The sequence below is a fragment of the Balearica regulorum genome, chromosome 2 (genome assembly GCF_011004875.1).
Source record: "Balearica regulorum gibbericeps isolate bBalReg1 chromosome 2, bBalReg1.pri, whole genome shotgun sequence".
Lineage (NCBI taxonomy): Eukaryota > Metazoa > Chordata > Aves > Gruiformes > Gruidae > Balearica > Balearica regulorum.
The window spans coordinates 112,636,268-112,659,873 of NC_046185.1; the positions used below are offsets into that span (position 1 = coordinate 112,636,268).

General features: G+C 39.3%; 1 protein-coding gene across 2 annotated transcripts in view; it reads right to left on the reverse strand.

Moving 5' to 3' along the window:
- The window catches only part of POU6F2 (POU class 6 homeobox 2), a 278,294-nt gene that overhangs the window by 180,200 nt on the left and 74,488 nt on the right, over positions 1 to 23,606 (reverse strand). For both annotated transcript variants that reach the window (XM_075745348.1, XM_075745346.1), the window contains exons 3-4: positions 1,443 to 1,534; positions 236 to 464 (exon numbers count right to left, since the gene is read on the reverse strand). In XM_075745348.1, the coding sequence (XP_075601463.1) occupies positions 236 to 464; positions 1,443 to 1,534 (321 nt within the window). The remainder of the gene's footprint in view (positions 1 to 235; positions 465 to 1,442; positions 1,535 to 23,606) is intronic.

The window sequence follows — 23,606 nt, forward strand, 5'->3', positions numbered from 1 at the left end:
CAAGTACTTTACATTACTGACCCACAGAATCGAAGACCCAACCTCCAATATGTTTTTATAAAAATGCAAATATCCCTTAAACCTCTCTCAAGTATTCAAAAAATCATCCAAATATTAACTTTCAATACACATCAAGAGCAACATTTCACTGCAAAAAAGATCACTCGGTTTAAAAGAGAGAGATAAAGTGAAACAAGCAAAAGAACCTATCAGAAAAATACTAAACATGACTTACCTTGTAGATTTTGCAATGGCAAAGTCATGATGCCTCCTGCTGCAGCTGCTGCTACCAGCCCTTGGATGTTGGTGAGATTTGCTGTAGGTAGAGTTAGGACAAGTCCTTGTTGGCCACCCAGCTGCCCAGCCATGTTGAAAGGAATAAGGATCGGCTGATTCAGGGCTGGAGTGCCTCCTGGCATCACCCCCGCTACTGCTGAGGCTAACTGTTGGGCTGTCAGTAATGGCTGTAACAAAACACAGACAGCAAGCCTATTTCACTGTACATAGCTCAGTATTACACACTTACAACTCTTCTTGCTTTGGATCCTTTCATGTTGCGTTATAGACATGCACTGCTTCCAATATCTTAAAGCATACATTTTCACCAACACAGAAAATTTTCACAAACTGAAACAGGCTGAAACTGAAATTTTCACAAACTGAAACTTCACAGGCTGAAGCTGTGTGCCTTATGGTCATGTAGCATGGTAACAATCCCAGTTGAATCTAGACTGGAAAATTCATTACACATGCACCGAAGATAATTTATGAACACAAGAGGGCCTAACTCAAGACTACAAGCACCTAAATGCTAACATTTCCCAAATTTTCCCAGTGGTATACTGATTAGTAAAAGCAGAAAACACTACAGTAACAATTACTAGAAGCTATGTGGACCAAGACTGTCCTGGGAAGTGGAAGAACCTTGAGTACCTTGTTAGAGTATGGCTGAACTTGGATAAAATTGTGAACTGATAAGGGAGATGGTTTATAATGTTATACAGTGCCATACTATTATGCCTACATTTTGCTCTAAAGAAAATAAATACCTGGCATAAAAGATAATGAAATGCCTTTACTAATGCAGGAGTTGTGTGTGACAGGCAGAACTGTCAGAGCCAATAAGGCTGCATTAGAATTGCAGAAGCTTAAATATTAAATTATGACATGTATTTCAAACATAACTTACACAAGAAATTCCAATAATTTAACCTCCTAAATATGCAAAACTGCTTAGATTTTAGAAAAGCATACAAAAAGCTAATCTTTCCAAACAAGTAACTTCCAAAACATACATGACACATACATGCTCCCTTTTTGTAACACTAAATGCAGCCAAACAGAATCACATTTTCTACATTACACAGATCAAAGATGATCAATCGGTTATTTACTTTTCATCAAACAGCACATCTCAATTAGTCAAAAGGAAAGATACTGACCTGAGGCCCAACAGGGAATGCAGGATGGGTCTGACTGGGTTGGTGCTGGTCTGCTGGGCTCGTGTCAGGCAGTACTGTGTTTCCTCTGGCCTCTGAAATCCAAAGAGCAGATTGACTTTAGTATCAAGCCTGGGGACTGCCACATTACCTTCTACTCTGATGTCACATAACATCAAGCTGAAAATGATATGTTAAAGTGCTTTATCAATAACTCAAGCACTCAAATCACTTATCAGCTGCATAAATTATGCTAACATTCATTCAGACCAGCCAGCTCATTCAAGGAGCTACAAAAATCTGACAGCAGTGAAACTGAAGCTATCATCAACCCAGCTAATGGGGATTGCATTATACATCAATTTACATACAGTACATGAGCACTCTGCGTGTGTGGGAACTGCATTTTTTACGCTTAGGTGAGTATCAGCCATTCTAATTTCTGAAAGCAAAAATTATCTGAAAAACAATCAAGTCACATCTACTTTGTATCTTAATAAAGTATTTTCTTTTGTCGGTTACTGAGGCAGCAAAGGCTGCACTATGTGCAATAAAAAGGCACTATGAAAACTGAGAACAGGTATGCTTCCAAATGACAGCTTGTTTTCTAAATTGGGGGGGGGGGGGGGCAGGACACGGACGAGCAAAATTCTGTGAAATTAAGGATTTCCAGCATTTATTGAGATGATCAATATCCAACAATTGAACTATATGCTTGGCACTAATGACTCAGACACAGAACACAGTCCAGCCCTACTGGATTTTGCTGAAGTCCACAACACAGACTTGAAAAGGAAAAAGGAAAAACTTCCTATCAGCTGTAAGAAAGTACCAACATGTTTTCAAAACTACGTCCCAATCCTCCATTTCCTCCATGTGAAGGACTCACATCGATTCACAAAATTTTTTAGTGCTGATGACACGATCAGGCCCACATCTATCTTCGAAGCTGAAAGAATGACAGCAAGTATCAAAAGTAGCTGCAAGAGTACTGTGGCCTCTTAAAAAGAAAACACTAGCAACAGCATCAGGTTTCCTGGTTGGTAGATAGCTCCCATTTTGTTAGTTTTTTCTGATGAGCAGTTTAAATTCCATTCTAAGTAAACCTTAATGAGATGCTCTTTTCCAATGTTTGTCCTATGAATAGCAAGTGCAAGGTAATTCAGAACCAGTTTATTGGCACACCTTGGCGTGGTAAGGAAAAAGGATATGATTCTGTCATACTTATAAATTTTAAAGAGAATATTATCAGCTCATTTAAAACGAATTCTTCTATATATTCTCCAAGGGGACAGACTTATAAATAATGGAGATGTGGAAAAAAAAAAAAATACTTCAGCACATTAAGGTACAAATAAAATTGACTGCTACATATTATTCAATTGACTTCTATCTCTATAGCAAGGTGTCAATCATAACAGCATTTTAGAATAGGATTAAACAATAAATGTGCAGAGTTATTATGCAGAAATCTGAAAAATCTGATTAATTTGTAATATTTGTGTTTGGTCTCAAAAAATCAGAAATGGACATTGCTTTGTGAATACTTACAAAGAGTCTATTGAAATATCTGATTTGGAACGAATAAAAACATACAGACTTGCTGACATTTTATGAAAGTGAATTCTATAAAACTATGTTTGGCATTTTAGTGACCACTGTCATTTAATAATGAGAATAAGTTGACCTACTATAATCGGTGAGGACTCCAACTATTGCCTAATAACATGCAAAAAGAAACCCTGCCACTGAATTTTTCATGTGCAATTTACTCGTCCAAGTTACCTGAAAAGAAAGAAATATAACTAGATACGTGAGATTCAGTAAAAACTCTTTCTTTCAAACACATTACAAACCTAGTGCTGCTGCCATCCTTAAGACCAAAGATACGTTTTCTTCAGTATGAGTTCCTCCTATACAAAATAAAGTGCTATGTTACTAAACACAATTTTACTTTTGGTAATTTCCATGTATTGTTACGGGGCTTTTTTAATCTTCTCATCACAGCTGTACGTATCAAGTGATATTAGATCAAAGGCTCAATACCAATGAATGTATCACTCCCCATTAAGATCAAATCTTGTAAGTCAATTTTGTTTATGTAATTTTAAGGGCTGAGAATTTTCTCTTTGTGTGTGATTTAATTAATATTAAAACAAGCTCCTGATAATCTGTCACATCATTAAATTGTCCTATGAAAGCTTTGGGAGAACAAAACTAGAGTCAAATACTCACTAGAATTAGATTTTATTGCAATTACTACAGCTTGAGCTCTCAGAAATATATAAGAAGTTCTGAAGAAATATGCCTGTGCTTTAGTATTATTTTTTTCCACAGTGAAGCTATCCTAAGAACCACTGTTTTCTGTTATCTGTACCCTAAGGATTTTGCAATATTTCATCTCACAAGCTGTATGTAGTACAAGTGCGTTATACAGAACCATAAAGCCAAAATTAATTACATTCCTTTCCTTTTGCATTGCACTAATTGGAATCACTTAGGACTACATTCCTTTTGTGAGGTCACTCATCGCAGATGATGTATTTTTTTTATTTCAGTGCTCAAATACCCTGCCTGCTGCTTCTAGCTCACTTTCCATATGATGCAGGCATCTCAGCAAAACAGCACACACTTTCACGTGCATGAATTTGGCCTTGCACCCTATATGAAATTATGCACTCCGTATTCTCGCATAGAAATTCTCACATTTCCTCTCGTGCCCCTTCTAATCTACCTGCTGCTGTAACAGCTACTCAAGAGTCAAGATTTTTTTCAAAACGCACAGGAAAACCTGCCCCCTGGGCTGGCAGTAAGTAGAGCAAAGTGAGGATTTCAGGGTTAAGTTCTGTTGCATCACACACAGTGACAGCATTTGTTCCTTGCTGTATGCTGTCCAGCGAGACACATAGGTCAAAGCTCCCAGGAAGGCAAAGCAGAGCACAAAACACTGGTAGAAGGCTACTCTTCTGTCTTATAATGTTGACTGGGAGGATTCCTTCGATTTCAGAGGATCTGAGGAGTTGGGAAAGCTCTATGTGACAGCTACTGTTTCTGATTCAGACTCATTGCTACTAATTTGAAAATACCTTCATTAAGACCATTGCCCTAAACTGGCAGTGCACAATCCCCTGCATTGTTTTTCCCCTCTGTTTTACCACCTTTGAGAGTTCATTAGTTCCATATGCTGGAATGACCTCTACAGGTAACTTATTCCCCTGTCCAAATTCCAGTCCTCAGTAATAAAAATGGCCTGTCAAAAATCTAGCCTAGATTTTCCACTTGTCCAGATCTAGGCCATTACCTCCTGTTAGGCTACCCATCAGCACTGCTCAGCTTTCTATCAGCAAGGGGTACGGTGGCAAGGAACCAGAAGTCATAGCAGCCCCTATGGAGCTGGGGAGCTACACCAGCACCTTCTCTGCTCTCAATTACGCTTTGGAAAGATTGTACTCTCGTTACAACTCCGATTGCTAGTGCACAAGGGGCAGGGAGAAGGAAGTAACAGGGCACCTACTCTGGAAAAAGAAGTAATTCTCCCTAACACCATTTGACTAGACAGGAAGCTAAGACTTCTCTTACAAGTGAGCGCTGCCATCACAGCCTAAGTCAGTGAGTTTGCTCAGTAGTACCATATGAACAGACAGGAGTGCTACTGCCATGGTATGGCCATGACTGTAGACAAGGCTTTAATATTTAATAAGCAGTATTCATCATATGTGATTCATCATAAATTAATTATAAATTATATAATACATACACTCACCTCTCATCCCACCAAGGGGCTGGAAGGGCATGACACAATAAAAAAAAAAATTGAAGTGCACTGTAAACATTGTAAAATAACCCTCTTAAAATAAAATACTGTTTAAAATAAAGCTAAGTAAAACAAAGGCAACCTTCTTCCCTCCTTAACAAAAAGAAGAGGGAAAAAAAAAATCCCCCAAACCAAGCGAAAAACCTTGTTGAACAATACCTGGTTTAAAAATGAGAAAACCACAAGAGAAACATCAGAAGGAAAAAAAATTCCACACCCCAAAGCCTCCGAGCCTCATACAAAATTACAACTGTAAGCACACTAGTTATAAACAGGCTTTCCACAGTTTGCTTCCTTTTTGTTTCTCACACATCTTCAGCAACACAACAGGTAATTCAGTTCTAAATGTCTTTATCTCCCAGTGTCCCATGAGGAGGGAACGCTCTAATCCCCACTTTATAAATGAGCAACTAATAGACAGAGGGACTCTGATCCGGATTCTCAAATCAGCACCATTTAGGCCCCTAGACCTCCACAGCTGTAGTTACACTGTTTAGGAAAGCATAGGTGAAAAAACAAAATGGCTCAGTGACTCCTTGGCTGCTCCAGGGCTACCTGCAGCTCTGGCAAGGTGAACCTGCAGGTGTGTCCCAGCACCCTGCACTCAGATGCCCTGCCCATCCCAGCAGCCCTCGCCACCCGTGATGTCCAACGCTTGCAGGGAACCTGCAGCTGACTGGCACATGTGGCTATACTGAAAAGCATTACAGGATATATGATGGAGCGCATTAAACATGCGGATCCAGCTCGGTCCTGGACCTCCTGGTTCCTCTGCAGATGGGTGCTCGTGCCTGCTCGCAGGCATGATACTCACTGGCGTCTCCTCTCAAACTCTGCACCAAACCTCACTCAGAGCCAATGCTCAAACCACAGCATAGGACTAACCTCAGCAGATGATCTGGACATAAATAACTTCCTCAGAATTCATTCACACAAGAATGAATTCAATGGGTCTCACATTTGTATCAGAACCAGGGAGATGCTGGGCCACCTCTCTTCAGTACTCAATGCTTTGAAAAACAATCAGGATCAAATTTAATAATACTAGATTTTTCAGTAATCAAAAGAATACGTAAATCCTTCTGAGTCGCCCATTTAAGCAAATATTTTAAATGAATCAACATTAATAAAAGAACACAGCATTTTAAGCAACAGTTCATATTAAAATCCTTAGATACAGTTCCACAATGTGACATTAAATTACTTGTATTTATCTCTCAGTAACTGTAACAATAAGAAATCAGGAGTAGACTGTTTTCTTACTGGTTGAGCCAACTCACATTAAAGATACAGCTTTAAGAATGCAATCATTGAAGAGAAAATACTGCTTGTGAGAAAAAATAGTCTCACATTTTTAAAACTAATAAACTCACAGTCTGAGCATGTAATATACCTGCATTTAAATCATAAGCCCTATTATCAGGAGAAAAAAGATAAAACTTTTTAAAAGAAATTTAACAGACTGACTGGTAATATTCAAATTATTGGGTATGGTGAAAGTCCATCATATCTGATTAAAGTAACTCAGTTCTTCATTAAATGAACCCTTAATTGTCAGCAATTATACCAGGAGCAATCTTGCTAAACAAAATTTAATAGCTGAAAGGAAACGATGCAGCTGATAAACGAAAAAACATAACATTCCCTCCAAACAATCCTCATTCTGCCACAAAGCACCATATTGTAGCTCTTAATTTCACTGTGTTCATTTTCCTGCAGCCTCATAGGTTGGATGTGTAGGTACGAAGTCTTTCTAAATCACCTCATCGTAAAACCTTACTAATCAGATTGCTACACAGAATTTCACAAACACATCTAAATTTTACAATACTTGCAGCAGAGAAAATTGAGATTTTATGCTGAATTCGTTTTACATCAGTATTATCCTACGGTTATCAGAGAAGGTATTCCTGTTACCTCAGCAAAGAAAATCAAGCTCAGAAATTAAATGAGAATAATGAATCACCTACTGAAAGGTATGAATTTAAGCTTGGACTTCTCATATTTAAGTAGTCATAGTTTTCTTCTTCCAGTCCATGACCACGATGTGCCATACAATTCACTCATCTGGACTGTATAAAATTTCTCTAAGTATGAGGTTATCCTGCAGATTGTTAAGCAATTCACCTTTTCCTGCTGACCTTTACTTCTGATTCTAAGGTTTTATTTTTAGGCAGTGATTTCAGCCTCACAAAGAAAACCAAACAAGTAGAGATCTGTGTGTGTGCAGAATTACCACCAGCACCTGTTAACTCTGAAACCTAACAATGTTGCTACGTTGATGTAATTATTTTACCGTTTGATCATTTTAGCACAACATACAAGTACTGTGCTTATCTTCCACAACATCAGATTGTCTCAACTTACATAACTTGTCTCTCAATTCTTCCCTACGTACAAAAACCTTCTAGTTTACCTTTGAAAATGTTTGTGGTGTGATACGGAAATGCCATATTGATCTACCATATTGACATATATGTCAATGCAATATCCTGTACAGAAAAGCTAAAAATCCTGCATACAAAATGGATTGAATTAGACAGCAGAATGAATAGAGCAGATTTGCTTTACTGCCTCTGTCATTCAGTACTTAAGTAAGTAAAACCCCACAGTTTTATACTTATCTGAAACTGCCACACAATTGCTGCTGCAAAGCTACCAAAATCACTGCAGAGCTCAAAATCATTCTGCCAGCAGAGCACAAAATCTCGCCTTTGCCTGGTCCCTGGGGATATTTTCTCCTAAAGGATCTTCTCCCGCAAGACACATAAAGGTAGCCAAAATCACTGTGCTCATTACCTGTATGCATAGAGCTTGGCTTGTATTTACGCACCTGCATCTTTCTGGATCAGGACTGATAACATTAAAACTCCATGACTATTTATAATGAAAATATAGCTATTAAAGTGATTCACATTACAGAGAACTTCTCCTGGGCAATCACCAGTTGTATTTACCACCAAGCAAAAAAACCTACCATACCAAGGCACAAAAATCACAGATAACACAAAAAAACAGCTCTCCCAACTGCCTTAAATTTTCTTCTTTCCCATCTTTATTTTTAGTCCTCTCTCATTGTCTTGTCTTCTCTTTTCCTTAACTGAATTTTTTTTCTTATTGGTGCCTATATGAATATTCTTCCACTTCAGATACTTCATGTGAGAAAAGAAGTGTTGCTACTGCAGAAAAGGTGAAGGGATATAATTGCAAAAGTATGTTCTTTATTCAAAATAGACTCATTCTACTTTTCTTCACCCCCTAAGTATAGTGCATAAAAATCCCTTGTTAATGGTACATACATTTTTTATGAATTGGACCCTTATATTGAGAGTTCTAGTTTCTTTTATACTGTATGCATTAGCCCAAATATAATCACATTAAGGTCACAAAGATCCTATCAGTTTTCCCTGAATTCACACAACATTTCATACTCACTGTTTGCTGTTAGTGCTGGTGAATGCAATGATGATAAAGGTTACTTACCAGAAGATGGACAGTTGAATGCATTATTATTTCATGTTGGGTAGCTGATCCCTAGCTAAGAAGGGCAGGAGGCTTCTCTAAATTAAACTTCCCTTTCTTTCCATCCCTGGAAGCTCACTAAATGCCAAAGAGTACGCACATCAAAGAACATCTATTTTGGAACAACCGCTACAGTTTGCCATCTTTCTACAGCTAACTAACATTTCATTATGATTTTTACATTTATCTATGCATGCGTTTTTCTTCCTGACAGGGCAGAGGGCAAACTTTCCATCAAAAGCCCAACTTCCTGATGCTCATCCTCCCAATCTGATTCCTGTATCCTCCCCCAAAATAAGGCAGATGTATATTATTCTTATAAGAATATACATTGCTGTCTGCCTGGGGAACGTTGTACAATTTCCATATTATGGGCTTGACTACTGGCACTACAGGCTACTGAAAGCCAGGCAATACCTGTGGTCAGCCTCCTGGTGCATAATAATTCAGGCTTCTGGGGGAAGAAAAGGTTAGCATGGCTGATATCTTTTGCTTTTTAGACATTACTTTGATAGACTTATTTACAAAGGATAGGGCACAGGTAGGTGATGATAGAAATTTAACTCGCAGCTTTGACACCTTGTAGGGACTGAAAAAAAAACCTGTAAGGTAGAGAAGGGATGAACCTAGCCAGTCCTACAAGAGCCTGTTTAGAAATTCAAATCATGTGGTTCGGTGAGTGGGGAATACGCAGTTGAGGGAGGAAGCGTTCAATTAGACCCAGTAAAAGCACCTGGCGCTTAACATCTTCAGCAGAGCCAGTGTTCAGCAAAATGCACTCCACAATATATGTAAACTCCTACTGGAGCATCATGACCAGCAAGTATGGTCAAGCAACAGTGGTTTATCACTCTTGCTACCAAGTTCACTGTCTGGTTTCAGCCCTGTGGTGTCTTTAACAATTTCACACTCTCTGCTGTGGTCTTTACACAGCCCTGTGGGGCAGCTCCATCAAGTGTCTCATTACAGGTTGTTCAGCTCTTCAGACTTTATTGAGACTCTTGAAAGAGCCACCCCACAGAGCAGCATACTGTAGGAGTCCAGTTGAGATCCAGGAGGAAACTTTAACAGTGGCAGCAACTCTGTATGCAGGAGATCATGCTCCTAGATCAGACTAAATCACAAAACTGGTAAGTCTACATTATAAACCTATTTAGCTGCACATATACCTTCAGAAATTCCTAGCTACAAAAATTCAACAGCCTTCCCCCTTCAAAAGCAGCCTGTGCTGTTTGATATCTGCAGTAAGTTCTCATGACATGGCTCAACAGGGTGAATCATTATTTCAAATGGAAGTGTTGGCTGGGAGCTGCAAAAACTCATTGGTACGCATGCCTCTAGATCTTGTAAATCCCGAATGGAATTAACTTTTGTCTCTTTATTATTGTCTGAAATCAATTGTCGTGACTATTTACAAGGAGCTTTCACCAGGAGTTCCCAAATACTTTTTATTTATCTGATTTTAAAAAGCATTCAGTCTGCTGGCCAGGCCTTGCAGGTTATGTCAAGCCTGACTATTGCTAAACCAAGTTTACAACACACAGCAAGGGCTTTTGGTTCCCCCCCCCCACGCTTCTGTTCCCTCCCTTCCCTGTAGGCCAAAAGCTAAAAATAAATAAAAAAAAGACCTAAAGAACTAGTAGTCAGCATTATCATCCTGTCTGCCTCCTGAATTTAAGCAGCTATTTATGAGGCAATGATAGTGAAACAGTCCGCAGCAACCATTAAGATGGCTCTCTCACACACTAAAAATACCCTAAAACAGATCTGCGGGGAAATAAAGAACCAAGTGGTTTACAAACATTTGGACGCTGTTCCTGTAATATGTTGATCTTGCCTTTATGTCAGTCAAACTCCCACCGGATTTCACGTGTTAGATTAGTTCTCTAGGAAAGGATTAAGAATACAGCACAGGTTAAAAAAGCTTTACACATAACAGGCGTATATCCCAGGACAGTCATATTACATGAAAGATCTCCTGGTTAGTAACGCCTTGTCATGGCAAGACCTCTTTGTAACAACATGCTGTGCAGGAAGGAAAAAAAAAGCAAAAAGAAGCCACACAACTTAGCTTTGCCAAAATAGCAACTGGCAGGTAACTTGCTTCAAAGAGTGGAGAGGGCACTGCGATACATCCTAATGGGATTAAATTATACGGAATATAGAACTGTTCCTCATCCATGAGAATGCTTGTGTTCATATATATACGTACGCTTCTCTATATATAGATGCATATTTTTAAACAAATTAGTTTCCTACATCCCTTTCATTTTTATATTATTGCTCTGTTTATTTTTTCAGCATTACAGTAATTGAAAAATATCTACTGGTAAAAGATGCTATTAATTTAAGTGCATCCATAGTGTGTTATGTCACTAATAGACTTAGGTAACATTATTCTTTTATCCTTTTTACAAAGCATTATTTTATTGTCCTCTCATTTCTAAGATTTTACTTCCACTTAAAGTCAAGTAGAGTGAGGGCTTTGCAGAATTCTATTATATTATTGTCCTGTCATTATTCTAACTCCATTACACAACACCACAAAACCAGCATCAGCTTCCATTTGTCATATTATTTATTTTAAGGATTATGTCAGGTCTCAGACTATGTGTACATGCCTACTAAACATAATTTGGAGTTAGACAAAAAGGAATCACTGATTCCTTCTAAAAACGCTTTTAAAGAAAACATTTTTTAACCATTCTGTATTTCTGTAAGACCTGCGTCATCTGATTTTGACCCATACAACCCTTTAGAAGAATCTAACTACATTTACAATAAGACAATGTGTAGAGGTCCAGACAAACAGATTTGAACTCCTTTGTGCATACTCCCAATGAACTGACATAAGCCAGTCCTTGGTGTGGAAGCTGTGCTCACATGGTGCTCTGTACATGCACGCCGTACGTCACTAACACAGCTGTGTTTCTTCTAGGCAGAAGCTGGCTTGTGCCTGGCCACAGTGGAACGGAGCAAAGAGAACCGTAAGCCTACCTTTCCTGCAAGTCAGATCCTTCAGCAGCCAACAAACAGCTCAGCACACCTGATGTGCTTTCCAGAAGTGGATTGCTGTTGTTGTCTTAGTACCTTCTTTTAGCATCCTGGACTTCGAGGATATGCAAAAAAAAACCAGTCAGGGTTGGTTTGAAATAGCCAACACTTTCACCATCCGTTCCTTATGGCTGCCATAAATGAAAGAAAGATCAGGAGCTAATTTGGCACAAGCACAATTTAGGTTCAATGCCCAACTGTCACTGAATTCCTGTGAGACCTTCACCAGTTCTTTTCATCTCACACACAGAGAGCAGTGTTAGACCCTCAGAGCTTAGAGAAGTCCTGCACCAAAGAGGCATGTCAATTAGAGTGGTTGCATCGGCAGGTAGAGCCAGTATACAGCTTCCTCCAGTCACAGACTTGTTATCATCTGATAGTACCCTATCTTTAGGGCAAACACCTGTGTTACACACAGTACAATGCCTGCGTAATCGAGTTCTAGAGTTGCCTTTCCTCCACGTTGAAGGAATCTGCACTCAGCTCTGGGTGTTGTCTTTGAGAGAAAGCTGCTTCATGCCTTCCTTGCATCCTCATATCCGCACAAAAAGCTCCTACTCTCACTTTGCCTCTCCTTAACTCTCTCCACATGACGGCTACTGGAGGAAACCGTATTTTCTTGCTACCAACTATATAGTCCCAAGTGAGATTCTGGTCACAACCAAGTCATTCCATTAACCGTCTCACAGACTGCTCCCCTTTTTATTCTGTAGGACCTGTTGATTACATAGATAACAGCACATTAAGTAGATTTAACTCAGCAAGAGATATCAGAGTTCAAAACTCAGCTTAGATTAAACACTAAAACAAAACAAAAAATACTCATATCTATACTTACTATCTTCTCAGTTAAAAAGGTATTTAAAGAGCATCCAGGGAAAATCCATCTCTTTACCACAATATGTATGATTGACATTCATAAGACAGCTGTATACAGAAAACAGGATGCAGTAGGTTTTATTTCAGTCATTGTGAAGCACACCACTTGTATCTGTTAAAGTACTTCGCATGTGTATTGTTATAATAGCACTGTTTCCACTTAATGTTATTCTAATGACTTTCCTCTGAAGAGCATTTGTGGACACTAGGACTCCCTAAATGGTAACAATGGATAAACATCAGCTTGAGAAATGCAGGTCTGTATTATTTATGAAGCTGCAATTCTCCTGTAAATAACCCAGTTGTTAAAATGATATGTATCTATGTAATTGAGTCTTCTGTATACAAATAAATAAGGCTTTATTGCAATGTCAGAAGTTAACAGACCAGTCAATAAAATCAATAACTCACTTTTTCTTGCTTATATATCTAACTTTTCTCTACCTTTCCTACGTCCTCTGTTTGTTCTGGTTACATATTAACACTCCAAAGGATATATAGCTCTTATGATATTGTTTAGTAAATGGTGGTCTGAAGAAAAGTCTGAAGAAACACCGCCTCAGCAATTTAATACCCTGTCTATTTATTGTGCACTTTAACATATACCTATTTGGTATAAATCAGGGAGAAAGAAACTGTCTTGATCTATACATCAGAGTTCTAGAGATTTTTAATGTGAATGACTACATGAAGGTCTAAGTAAATTAGGTTCATATTGATACATTTAGCTAAAAGTGCTCCAGGCCTGGATTGCATTATCGTATAATCACTGTCAAAACAGCACTGCCAGATTATAACACTGTGCTGCTTATGCCTCTATGGTTAAGGTTGTGTCAGCATTTCCATTATGCTCTCCATTTTTCAATTATTTATAACTTGGCTGTAAAATTTGCTTTGGCCTGAAACTTAGTGAACCAGTAGCCAGATACTACAAATCTCTACTCAAGAAAGTCAACCATTTTATTTCAGTGGTAGCATTTCTATTAGCTGGGTCCTGCCAGATTACAATCCAAGGTCAAAGTTTATGAGCCTGGTTTTTTAGGTTTTTAATGAAAAGAGAATTGGGTCCCTTTAAAAATATTAAGGAGGGAAAAAAAATCTGGAAGCACTGGAACATAATACTTGATTTTGTTATGTGATTAGGTCCCTAACTTGATAATCGCGTTTTCAGTACTTCGAAGAAGAAGAAAAATTAACAGCAAAGCTGCCGCAATGTAAAAACTAGCCGTGGGGCATATGCACTAAATTTTGTTCCACTAATTACATTTTCTTGTGGGTTTTCATCTGGGATCTAGCACACCTCCTAAACGCCGTAAAATTGGGAGGGCTCCAAATGAGCCATTCTCATCTATCAGGAATACAAACATGCTCACAAAAGCTATCTTATTATGTATGCTCCATACAGACTCTTCATTCAAAAATATTTTAACAAATGTCATGCTGGATAAATATAATGGCTCATCTGAGGCTTAGAAACACTTTACTCACAGTAGAAACAAATTTGGGCAGCATTTTTCAAATTGAGTTAAGTCCTTAATACACACCCACAGGCTTACTTAGACTTATAGATATAATATCTTTTTCTTTCATCCTCCTTAGCTAGCTGAACACATGATCTGTTATCGATGAAAATTTTCCTGTTCTGATGCTGCTCTCTTGGTTCACTGCTGAAATATGTCCTAACTCTGCATTTGGCTTTTGGATAAGATTACTGTGGAACACTGGTCAGGGGACAAATGCAAGCCCCTTCTGCATGGCTGCAGCAGCCTACATGCTCTCTGCAGAGAAGTACGAGAGGTGCATGTGTACAACAGCATCCTTTGAATCTTTTGAAAAGCTGAACACAGACAGGGCTGCCCAAAACAGCAGAGGGTAGTAACACATTCCTACACTTTGTTAACCTAAGCAAAAAAAAAAAAAAAAAAAACCAACAACAGGAAATGCTTGTAAAATAGATACAGAGTATAAAACCAGTTGATGAGCAAGAGAAGACTATGCAGTTCAGGATTCCTTTTGGAGTTTCATTTGAAGGAAACTTGCGCTTCTACTTTCACTGTCCCTGGTGCGGTGCAGAAGAGCATGCTGCAGTAAGTATTTGGCTTGACACTGTAAAGGTCTAAGTACACAACTTCACTCTTGTGAGCAGACTCACTGAAATAACATGCATGTGAGGTACCAGTGATGCTTCTTTATGCTCCTGGGGTAAGACCCCTTTCTGCACAGAGTGTGTGGTACTACTCTTAAAGAGGTTGCAAGGCTTCATAAAAATTTAGGTATGTTCTTTTAGTTTGCCCAATTTCATTTGGCATTGAAGAACCAGGCTCTGGCAGCTGCACAGATACAAGCACACAATTAATACAGAGTGTTATCTATTGTGAACAGGATGAAAATTCCTTGCACAGAAGTTACTTTCTTCCCCCAAGTTTCATTTCATGTCATATAGCTACACCAAGACAAACTGTGGCAGTAAGCTACACACTTGCCGTTTTGTAACAAAGTAGAAAGGTTTCTTTAAAGTATCTCTGACTTTTGCAGTTTGAGATCTTAAGCACTGGGTTATACAACACTGCATGCACCTGACGTGCCAACTTGCAGGATGGCATGACGGTTGTTTTGTGTCATGTGCCAGGGCCAGAGGTTATCACAGCGGGTTGCAAGCAGGGATGCTGGGCTTTCTCAGGGGAGCTTGCACTGCGGCTGGGGTCTCTAAGCACAGTTCTTGCCTGCAGCACTTCCGTGCTGGGACCCTTCAGCAGCAGTCCTGGCAGACCAGCTGCTCTGAAATACCACTGGGATAAGCCAGAGAGGGCTGCGGTGCTGCTCTGCAGCGCACAAAGTGCCAGGCAAGAGGCCGAGGAGCAAAAACATCAGTTCCCTAAGCCACGAGCAGCAGACTTACAGGCTGACAGGGAGCAACGCGATGGAAGGGAGTTCATCTAGCAGCATGTCTGCTGGTGCTCGCTATTTGTAGTAGGCGTTAATCTTTCTGCAACAGCATTTCTAGGGATAGCTCCCTGAAACATTAGACCAGCATCATCAAGTAAGGCAGAGCCAATGCTGAGACTTGGTCAGTTGTTTTAGCATCCTATACACTTCAGAGTGAAGGCATAGCAGCGTTGGCTGCTGCCTACTTGGAGCATCAGGCAGCATGTGAGGCCTGGCTCTGTGCTTGAGCTCCAGGCATTGAAATAATTTCCTATCAGAACTTGAGGGTGACCTGCCACGGGGGGCACACAGGACAGGGGATAGAAAAAAAACGTGGTTTAGTCACTGCAAAGAATAGTGACATTTATGTCTCCTATCTAGGTAAAACAGGCACTGTCTTAACCTGCATTCATTTCCTTTTGAAGCACACTGTTCTACAGAAGAAGCAAGAATATGCACCATTTATTTATAATAAAGCAGTCACAAGACTATAAAAATAAGGGTATGGGGTGAAAATCTGTAATTCTGAGCTCTTTATCTCCCACTCTGATGATCTGTGACAAACGTCACCATCCCTTCTTAGACAGGAAGACCTTGATGATCAATGGTTTCTTAATCACCTAATCTCAAAGATATCCTGTAATACTTAGAAAAATCCTGCAGATATCAGGGGACAAAAGCACTCCTACAGTGATCCCTACATTTTTCTCCAGGGATCTTCACTGGGGCTGCACTCTCATAACACACATACATTTAAAGTCTGACACCTGACATACTTAGGTTCTAAGACAGAATCGGTTTCAGGCTTTCATTGGGTCCCCTCTCCTGTGCTGCTTTCCTCCTCTTTTATGAGGATTCTTGGACAAAACCCCTGAAATAGTGACTTCAAGAATATTAAAAATATGTGGGGTTAATTGCTTTTGTTTTTAAAGGTGGGGTGACTCTTGGGGAAAAAAAAAAACCAAAACTCAAAAGCAGTATATAAGGCAACTTTTAACCCCACAATTTTCTGAGAATAACTTTGTACTTAGAATAAAAAAATATTTTGCATTAAAATGGGAACAGTGAAGGAAGTCAGAGTAGATAGATGGGTGACAGATCTTGCCACTAACACAACAGTTTAAAACATTTCAGGGCATCCTTGAGGCTGGAGGCCCCCCACCCTTTACCCTCTCATGCTGGAACAGAAAGTAAAATTTCCATGTTAGGAGCAGCTCATCTTCCAAGGATACTTTTCTGCTCCACAAAGACAAATATTTTCAAACATTGTATCACATTCACACTCTTCTCCTGTACTTACCAAAGACATAAATATCTTAATATTTCAAAACTATAATATAATGCAATAAGATTCAGCATAATAACATCCATCAGAAAGGACAACTTAAAAGAAAAGCATTGCATTTTCTGTATGAAACGATATATAATGACCATTGCCTAGAAATGGATCAATCTGGCTCCAGCAGAGCAGCTGCATAAGCATTCAAAACAGCAATAACTACAAGCTTTGGTGAGGTACTTTTCTTCGCAATGTCATCTCATTTTAACCCCCCTGAGCAAAGCTGAAAGTCATGCTGAAAAAAACATCCAAAGACAGCTTTCTCTTTCTCTTCCTGCCCCCATTCCTGAAATTCTCAATTTTGTTAATAATTCTCAGTTAGCTAGCAATTTTCAGCTGTAACACTGAGTCCAATTACAACCACGACAAATCCTGTTTTTTATGGGTTTACAGCATTTGGGGGGGGTAAAAGTACACTCTGGGACAAAATTACACATACAGAATTTTTGTACTTTAGAAGATTTTGTTTAAAAATGGTTTTGCCATTTAGATTTTATACAATTGATGGGAATAATGCAGGTAATTAAAAGCATCATTGTCATCATTCTCCTCTTTTAATATACTTTTAAATTATTTCAATGGAACAGAAGAGCCAAGACTGAGTTTTCATATTTGGAGGCCAGATCTCATTGAATTGCACTCCAAAAAGAGCCAAATAAAGTTTTCTACCACACTTCTACCCTACACTTTGTTGTCAAGTTGTCTATTTTCCATAGACAACTTGATTCCAAACCAATATTTGAATTTAAATAACCTGTAGCTTCTCTAATATGCATCAGTTTGTGGTTATTCTCAAGGGGTATGCTTGAAAGTTGCAAAAGATCATGATGGGAGTGGCATATACCAAGACAAATCCCAAGCCATGCTTAGGCAGCTCTTGGCCTCCATGCACCACAGTGTTTCAGCTTCTGAACTCCCAAACCTTTTCCAGAGCACATATGGAGTCATTCATACAATATCACCGTTAAGTACAATAGCTTATTTTTCATGGGTCCCCACACAAACCAGGGGCTAAAAACCCTTTCCTACCTCCTCTAGGAAATCCACAGGTGCTGTGCCCATTCATTTTCTAGAACTCATTTGATAAGCTTATACTGATTTTGCAACAAAAGCTACAGGACATTCCTACTGTAATGCAAGTGAATATCAAGGAATTATTATTTTTAATAAGTGACAAGAAGTACTAATGATGTGGTAATGGCAGTTGACAGGATTATTAGCATGAAATCTTTTCTGCTCAGTTTACCCTGGGGGCCAATTTCCCAGAACTAACAGAGGCCAGGAGGAGTGAAGTTACATCCCAAACCAAGCAAATGCAAACCACTGTCAGGAGTTTTGAAATGAAGTCACTTATCTAATAGACCTGCAGTCTTCTCTCCATGTGCTACTGCAGAGGTAAGCACCTGGGAACATGTTGGAAGTTACAGCCCCCATCTTTCCAACTAAAAAGGACTGTTTTAAATTGCCAAACTCCCCAGTCAATTTTGTATCAAACTCCCCATCCTCTACAGATTAGACAACTAAACAGGGGGGGACGCACTAAAGTAAAGGTGAGGATTTTCCATAGTCCGCCCCCTCACCCGGCAGCTCCCCAGTGGATGTTGGAATTCCTTAGACCCCATCATCACCATAGTAAGTACACTTCAATAGTGCAAACTGCTTAGGCCTCACTACCGTCCACTAGGCTGAAAAGTTTTCACAACCACTTGGCATCCAGTTTCTTCCAAGTCCATTTCTTTGGCATTCCCTACCATGTATATAGACTCATGACTATTTCAGGTAGTCCCATTGTATCACCAGATAACGCTCTACTTTCACCCAAAAGCTCAACACTCTATCAAGCTGTTAGGGCCCATTCGCACAAAAGACCCAAGACGGTCTGTGTGGGAACCCTTTACCTTGTAATTTCCTGAACTTTTTTCTGCCCAATAAACCACAAATAAAAATGACAACAACCTTTACTAGAACTGGGATGATTAGCAAAGTATTAACTTTTATCCCTGACAGTCATTTCAGCAGCAATGATGGTGCTCCATGAAGTTTTCCCAGTCATTTATTTCCTATAGTTCAAATTCTTCCAAGGACTTCATGTAGCTACTTCATGTGTAAACAGTACATAATTATTACCACGCCATGCTGATCTGCATTACAGAATAGGCAAAAGCCCTGCAACGGTTTTTCCTCTCATAGCACTTGTCAGCAAATACTTGTTTTTCCTGAAAAAGCTAAGTCATGGGGTGGTAGACTTCTTCCCAAACTTACATCCAGTTGGCCAAATTCCACTGACATTCACGCAGTTCAGCTGAATACAGCAGAGTTCCAATGGATCGCTCAAAAAGATGAACGCTCTGAAGATCCAACTGTCCTCCAGCTCTGCTGGGAGTTTATAGATCTGGTCCTCACACATGTTATATTAGACAGGCATGTGTCAACACCTTTTACTGTTCAATTTTAAGCCCACACATTTCTGTTTAATTTCAGTAGTCACATGCAGGCACATACAAGCATGGGGATTAGGTGACAGCTAAACAAAACCCCTTCTGCATGCATATTTTTATGCTTAAACATCATGTCCTCTGCAAAGAGCATGAAGGTGCAATGGCATATATTTCTGCACCCAGTCCACCTGTTTATGCATCTGCTACAGCATGATGTGCTCACATCCCTTTTCATGCACCTGTGTGGTGATTCAGCTGGGGGAAATTATATTGGCTGGATTGGGGACAACACAAGAAGAATATTCTTTTCAGAAAGCTAGGCTCCTTGATCTGGTTCACCACATGGGTTCAGTGCAGAGGGCAAAACAGGGTCAAGGTAGAGTGAGGAAGCTTAAACAGCAGTACTACTAAAAGTGTTAATGGCTACTTCTACAGAAAGGATTAATCTTTGGGCATCTACTGATGTGAACGGTTCAAACATACAGAGAATTACACTGACAGCATATTGGGCTAGTCATTTTTATGATCCCGACCACAAAACCCAATCCTGTGAGATTCTGCTCTGGCAGACAGAACAGGTAACACCTTTGAGCAGCAAACCAGACTGAAAACGTTGCTTTCAACTTTTCGGACAGGCACATCGTAATACGGTTGAAACACCTTTGTACACTCTTATCTGCTTTGGATTTGCACATGTTCAAACCAGAGGGTGGGAAAGCTTGACAATGTAAGTTTTATTCAAAAATTCCTTTTCTCATGGAACATTGCTTGCCTCCAAATAGCACAGCAGAGCACCACAGAGAGGTTGTTTGCCTTCTCACAAAGAGGACAGTATACATTTCACCAACAGCAAGCAGAGCTGCTATGTCCAGATGCACAAAGGTATAGATTACTCAGGCTGGCAGTGTGAAACATTGAGCTTGGAAATGAACCTGGCAGCAGGCCAGGAGATAAGATCCAGAGTAGCTCTTTGTATTCGAATACACGTGTCTGAATCAATGCTCAAACCCAGAGACTCTCCACAAGACTGCAGTCTTCCCTAACACTCTGTTGACATGTTGCTCAACTCCATGCTGGCCAACACATACACCACTCTAAGGGTGAGTTTCCACGGAGCTTGTCCTGGTTCTGAGCGCTCAACAGTTTTTAGACCTTTCAAGCTCTCCCCTGCTGATTAAACAAAAAAACACGCAAGAGGATCTATATGATTTAATACATGGCTGTTGGGTGAAACTGCAGTTTTGATCCCAAGTTAGATACTTCTGCTCTGCAAAGAGAGCTTGTGCTAAGAGATTTGCTGTATCCTGGTGGCCAGGGATGCTCTACATGGGCAGTTAACTTACTTCTGCAGGGCATGACACAAACTTAACCGATTTCAATACAAAAGGCATTCATTGATTTCCATAGGTTTGACTCAGCATGTCAACATCAAGCCATCTTCTAACAGAGACCAGGAGTACATGCAAACAGTACTGTTTGCCAAGGTCCCAGCAAGTGCTGAACCACTCCCTTTTTGCCCCACAGGAGGGATTTGCGTTCTACGCACTTCTGACTTGAACTTTTCTTTAGACAAGCTTTCATAATCCCTGAAATCTAGCAATCCCCTCTTACCATAAATTTATCACGTACTTAAAGATGCCTTGGTTTTCAGATCTGTAGCAGACACTAGCAGACAATTCAAATGAGACAGAGAAACTACCACTGTTTAAAATCAGCCTAACATGAAGAAGATAATGTACTTCCCCATCACTGCTAGCCACTGAAAATTACTCAGCAAAACAACTCATGTGACTGGTAATACCAAACTGTGTACACATCTCTTTGCCAGCCTGTTGTAGGTACAAGACCGTTGTGTGCTGTTCTGTTTGGAAATTTTGTTGCTATTTGTGTGTCATGGCTGAGCTAGTGGGAATTGGTCCCCATGTCCTCTGAAGGTGACAATCCATGGCTGCCTTTTTCCCCTCTACGTCTTCTTCCCCAAGTCTCCCTCAACTATGTCCCTTTCTTGCTAACAGGAGGATGTATTTATTGTTTATGAAGTTTTCAGGGACGCTTACACAGGCAAATCTAGTTAATCATTAAAAAACCATTTCTTGAATGTCAAAATTCCTCCTGTTGGAGAGCAATCGCCCAACTCTAACAACACTCGGGGCAGCGGGGAAGGACACAAAAGCTTATTTCTCTTTGACTATTCAAGATCTGTGGAAATTCCCCATACATCTCTGGTGGCCCTCAAATTAAGACTCATCCATTTGTCTTATTCCCAAGAGAAGCCAGGCAAAGCTTGAACAGGAAAAAAATAAGCATGCATAGCAAAACTATTTTCTCTATTATGTTTCTCCCACCTGTAATCTGAATAGAAAAAAATACAAACACAAAATAACAAAAAGAAAAAAAAGTTCATAAAAATTTAGGAAGTCTAGAAGCTCTGCAGTGACCACAGTAAGATATGGTTCACATCCAACCTACTGTCTGAAGGCTTAGCAACCTGAAACAACAGAAAAGTTCCGCTCTCTCCTGCATCTATTTGTTTAGACCAATAAAAAAAAAAAGATTATGTCCCCCACCTATTTCATTGATGGGGAAACTTAGGCGTAGGGAGTAGATTGATCATGATCTTGCCCAAGATTGACCTGTCCAAGATGATGCAACAAATCCATGTCAGAATTGGAACTGATCTTTTCTTCGGAGATGTTTTGTGCCTAGACCTAAGCTTAAATGAAAGCAAAACTAAACCACAAAACGATAAATGTTACTGGCAGCTGGAAAAGTAAAAAACCAACTCATGAGGACAAAAAGTTGCATGAGATAAATGCAAACATTCTTCCCAAGAAACCTAAAGAAAATCAAGCTGTATAAACTCAAAAAATTCCACACAAATTGATGAGAAACAGCAAACCAGGTACTTTTAGGTTTTACAAAGTAGGTGGTAATAGATGCCGCCTCCCAAAAGGGCCAAGTATAAGCATGTAGTAAGATACAGTAACTTTTTCGAAGGTTCTGAATCCTCCCTGTGTTGTCCATTTTTCCCCCTCAGAAGATGCAAGATGCCTCTCTTCTCGAGCCACAAAACATCGATTGGATCCAAACGCTTTCCACTTCAGCCTCTCTCTCTTATCCAGTGAAGTGCATGCAGCACTCTGATCGGGAGGACCAGATCATTCTGTAGTCATCCAAGGTATTTGTCAAGGGGTGTATTTAAATATGCATTGTTTGCAACAAAGGAATAAAGCTATGAAAGGTTATTAGAAAATTAAATACAGCTATAAATTAATTTCTGTAATCACTATTCATTAATATTTAATATATTTATATAAAGGATAAATCTCCTCAATTCTCTAGGCATCCTGCATTTAATAATGTGGAAACAGCTATCTCCATCCTGTTGTTGAGACTGGATTTGTAATAACTAGTAATGTTAAATGTATTTTTTTAAAATCAATAATAAATAAATACATAAACACTTCCCTCCAGAATGCTCCTGATGTTATTTACAAAATTAAAAAAAACAACTACAGAATGCCAAGGGACTTCATAACCATTTCATTACTACCTTCCTAATTGTATGTGGTGGAACTGCATAATCAGTTTATTGAAATTGAAATCTTTGGAACTGATTCTCCCTGCAGACATCAACAATAAGCATCCTGTGCAATAACCCAGTACTTAATGTAATATAAACACTATATGCACCAAGCTTTAAACATCCCTTGTCTTCACCTGCTGGAATTGGACATTTTTAACACTCTTGTGTTCTGCCACTGCATTGAATCAAATATCTAATTTACAGACTGCAAAATACAATATTCCTGTATTACAATAAATAAAGGAAGATACATTCAGAAAAAACACACACACACACAATCGGTATGAGGATAAGCAAGACTACATTTAATAAAGTGGAAATAAAGCAGACTCTTCTAGGAAATCTGAATGGATTTTGATGCACAATATGAAAGAAATTGCTTCTGCTTCCCACTGTGTCCCTGTAAATAACTAGGCTGATACTACACAGTCCAGATCCAACTTACTTCTACTTAGCAAGGGGACTTTACTCTTGTGAGTAGCTCCATTCATACAAGCAAAAGTATTTTTACTCAAGTGTATACCCAGATATCAATAGTATTAGCTCTCTAAAGAAAGAGGTTCATATTTTAGTTTGCAGGATTTAACATGGTAGCAGGTAATGATAAAAC